The sequence below is a fragment of the Morus notabilis genome, unplaced genomic scaffold (genome assembly GCF_000414095.1).
Source record: "Morus notabilis unplaced genomic scaffold, ASM41409v2 Scaffold6, whole genome shotgun sequence".
Taxonomy (NCBI): domain Eukaryota; kingdom Viridiplantae; phylum Streptophyta; class Magnoliopsida; order Rosales; family Moraceae; genus Morus; species Morus notabilis.
This window is the reverse complement of record NW_010363960.1, coordinates 377,976-380,996: the sequence shown is the minus strand read 5'-3', so window position 1 is coordinate 380,996 and position 3,021 is coordinate 377,976. Positions and strand designations below refer to the sequence as shown.

Genomic DNA, 3,021 nt, shown 5'->3' with positions numbered 1-3,021 from the left:
AAATCCTTCGTCAATTGTTAAGGCAGAACATGATTTTTTTATTAATGCCTGAGCGGTTCTGCCAAAAGCGATAACTTCCATGTCTCCAGTGTGATCTTCAATTTGGATTATTAATCTATACCTGTAAAATATATATAAATATTTTTTTAATGTTATAAAGTATATTTTTAAATTAATAAAGGTATATAATAAATAAAAACGATTTGGTAATAAATTTATTTACCATGGAGATTACAACTGCCCACACAAAAAAGCCAACTTAGAAGAAGAGAAAAATGAAGTGAAGAGATTAGCACTAAAACAGTCTAAAATTTTATAGAAAATACGCTGAAAATATACATATAATTTATCAATGAGAACTCCTAAAACAAAACAAATGAAGAGAAAAATAATTCTACAACAATCAGATTTGTTCCCTCATTCATTTTCTCTCATCTTTTAGTTTAGAAAAAAAAAAAAGAGTGAAAGAAAGTAAACACCAAACAGAGAAAATAGAAGCTTATAGCGCGAAGTAGAGACATCCTGTCCGTTTCTCGGGCGTTCTTGATAGCCTGATAACAAAACCAACAAATCCCATCAAATTTTCAATTCAAAACCAAGCTTTTATATTCCCCCTAATTTCAGAATTTAAAATAATAAAAAAATCTCCTCAAGCGTCTTTTGCTTAGTTTCTACTTCACTCAAATCCCTAAGAAAGTTAAGAAAAAGACAATTGTTGAAACAAAAAATCAACATAAAGTAGAAACTTTTCAACACAATCTAACTTGTAATTTAAATAACATCAATATTTGTGAAGCAAACCTTCAAATTGTTTGTCTCACACAGCATCAACACTTTGCACATAAACCATACTCATTGGCACAACCTAACAACAAAACGAACATAACAAAAACATTATAAAAATAATTGTAACTTCAATTTCAGAGCAAACATTTAAACAGAAATAAAGGGCAAAAAGCCTGTAATTTAGAAACTAACCGTGACAGAAATTATGGTAAGCCTAACGTACATTACGTTTCAAACAACGTTGGCTGAAACGTTTCAATTGTCACTTTATACATAACTCACCAATCAATACAAAAAAAATAAATAAAAAAGAAAAAAAATCAACATAATAGAGATCAAAGCATTTGATGTACCATTTGATCGGTTGATGAGTCCAATATAATAGAGATCAACGCATCTAAGCATGCCTCTTGTTCAAGTACTCCCCTAGTTGATAATACGTTCATCAAATTACACTAAAAAGTAGATCATCCCAATCCTATTTTTTAAAGAATACCACAGAAAACTAATTCAAGAAAAAAAACTAAAAATTTAACAAAAAAAGTTGTATCTGACTTTCATTCATTTTTAAGATTTATTCTAACTTAAGCACTCCGAGATCTAGCTATAAATCACTCTGTCACATAATTGAAAGTGAATACCTTATCAGATTTTGCAGTAAGGACAATCGTACTTGGTTGAAGCAATGCCTTCAATCTTTCTCTTTGGAAATCCGACAGCCTAATATCAATTGCATTACTAAATAAAGAATTCCCCTTTGCTTTGCCAAATTCTCTTCTGAGTAACTTGGGAGGTTGCAAAGTCAAACGCAGAGAATTTTCATCCTCTGATAGCAACTCTACAACTTGACATGTATAGTAATCAAAGTAATCAGGCCCATCCCTATTACATTCCTCATAAACACGTAAAGGCTTTGAATCTTTTAACATAACCAACAAAACCTTCTACAGCACAAATCACCACTAAGCTTATCAGGCAGAAAGGTAACCATAAATCATTAACAAAAGTAAAGGACAATCTTTTTCATTTTTTGAATATAGAAAGCAAATGGCCATTGATCAGAACATAGCCAATGAATCCCACAAACAGAAATTCCATACATATAGGTACAATTATCACCTTGTATATTTATAAATAGGCTTAGCTATGTAATTGATGATTATTGAATACAATTTCAGTATTATTCCCACTCTTGATTTCTTCTGCCTCATTCATTTCTCAAATTTCTTCCTAATTTCTCTTCTAAATCTCTTCCCTTCCTTTCTTTTTCTTCTCTCTTTAGTTCTACATCACCTTAATTCTTTTCTTAATAAGAAGAATAATAATTTGGTAAGCAAATTGATAATCAGACAAATGTGAAAAACCCCAATAGATTAAAACCCTTTTCTCACAGAAAAAATATGAACAAATGCACGGGTTTTACCTGTAATATACCAAATGCAGCACCTTTGACAACCTCCATTATTGGGCGTACATCGATGCCTTTTGGAGACAACAATTTCTTTCTCCGAGCCTTTCCACTAAGCGCCTATATTTCGTTTCGCATGACAGTTTCATTCATAATGAGAAATCTACAATTCAAAAGATTTACTACAACCACACACACACACATATATATATATATATATAACACCAAATTGAAAAAAGAAAAAAAACTTTGAAAATGAGAGAAAGATTATGGACCTGAGACAGTTGCAGAACTGTCCTTTGAAAAACGTCATCAATAGAAAAAAGCATAACAATAAGAGGGTATTGTATAAAAAAGCACAAAATTCAAACAGTTAAAGAAAATAACAACAACAACAACAATCAGTGGAGAAAAAAGGGAGAAGAGACAAAAACACCATGAAAAGAGATGGTGGAGATCGGTACCTTCTAAATCAAAATAGTTCGAGAAAGTGAAATTACCAATCTTAGAGAGAGAAGAATTCAGCGTCACAAAGAGAGAGAGAGAGAATTCGATGGGATGGAAAGCTGAGTTTGGTGGGATCATACTGTGAACGCCTAAATTGGCACCAAGAAGAAAGGAAAATCTGGCTGAAGATGAGAAACAAAGAAATATAGTCCAGAAATGAAAAAAAAAAAAAAAAAAAAAAAAAAAAAAAAAAAAAAAAACCGATCTTAAATATTGCAGAAATAAACAAACGGAATAGAGAAAAGTTGCTCCATCAACAAACGAAAAAGAGGAAAAAAAACACTCAATCTGAGTGCAAAGAAAAAATATATATATATATA

General features: G+C 31.0%; 1 protein-coding gene across 8 annotated transcripts; it reads right to left on the bottom strand.

The window, feature by feature from the left end:
* Positions 1-331: 331 nt before the first annotated feature.
* On the bottom strand, positions 332-2,852 carry LOC21397802. Of its 8 annotated transcripts, none has more exons than XR_002902844.1 (7): positions 2,659-2,852; positions 2,210-2,314; positions 1,428-1,630; positions 1,140-1,212; positions 979-1,031; positions 802-865; positions 332-551 (listed from the first exon to the last, which is right to left on the bottom strand). XR_002902844.1 is itself a non-coding variant. In XM_024170351.1 (5 exons), exons 1-4 carry the CDS (start codon positions 2,777-2,779, stop codon positions 818-820), a joined length of 291 nt encoding a protein of 96 aa, XP_024026119.1. In that variant the 5' UTR covers positions 2,780-2,852; the 3' UTR covers positions 332-551; positions 802-817. The 8 variants fall into 8 exon arrangements, 4 of the variants coding, with proteins under 4 accessions (XP_024026119.1, XP_024026116.1, XP_024026118.1 ...); XR_002902843.1 differs by having other exon boundaries at positions 2,695-2,852; XR_002902845.1 differs by lacking the exon at positions 979-1,031 and having other exon boundaries at positions 2,695-2,852.
* Between the last annotated feature and the right edge of the window lie 169 nt (positions 2,853-3,021).

Excerpts from the sequence above, each read along its gene's own strand:
- LOC21397802 (XM_024170348.1), bottom strand. The coding sequence starts at position 2,779 with ATGATCCCACCAAACTCAGCTTTCCATCCCATCGAATTCTCTCTCTCT. Across the intron at positions 552-2,209 it reads CTGCATTTGGTATATTACAG|GCTATCAAGAACGCCCGAGA; the intron begins GTAAAACCCGTG and ends TTTTGTTATCAG.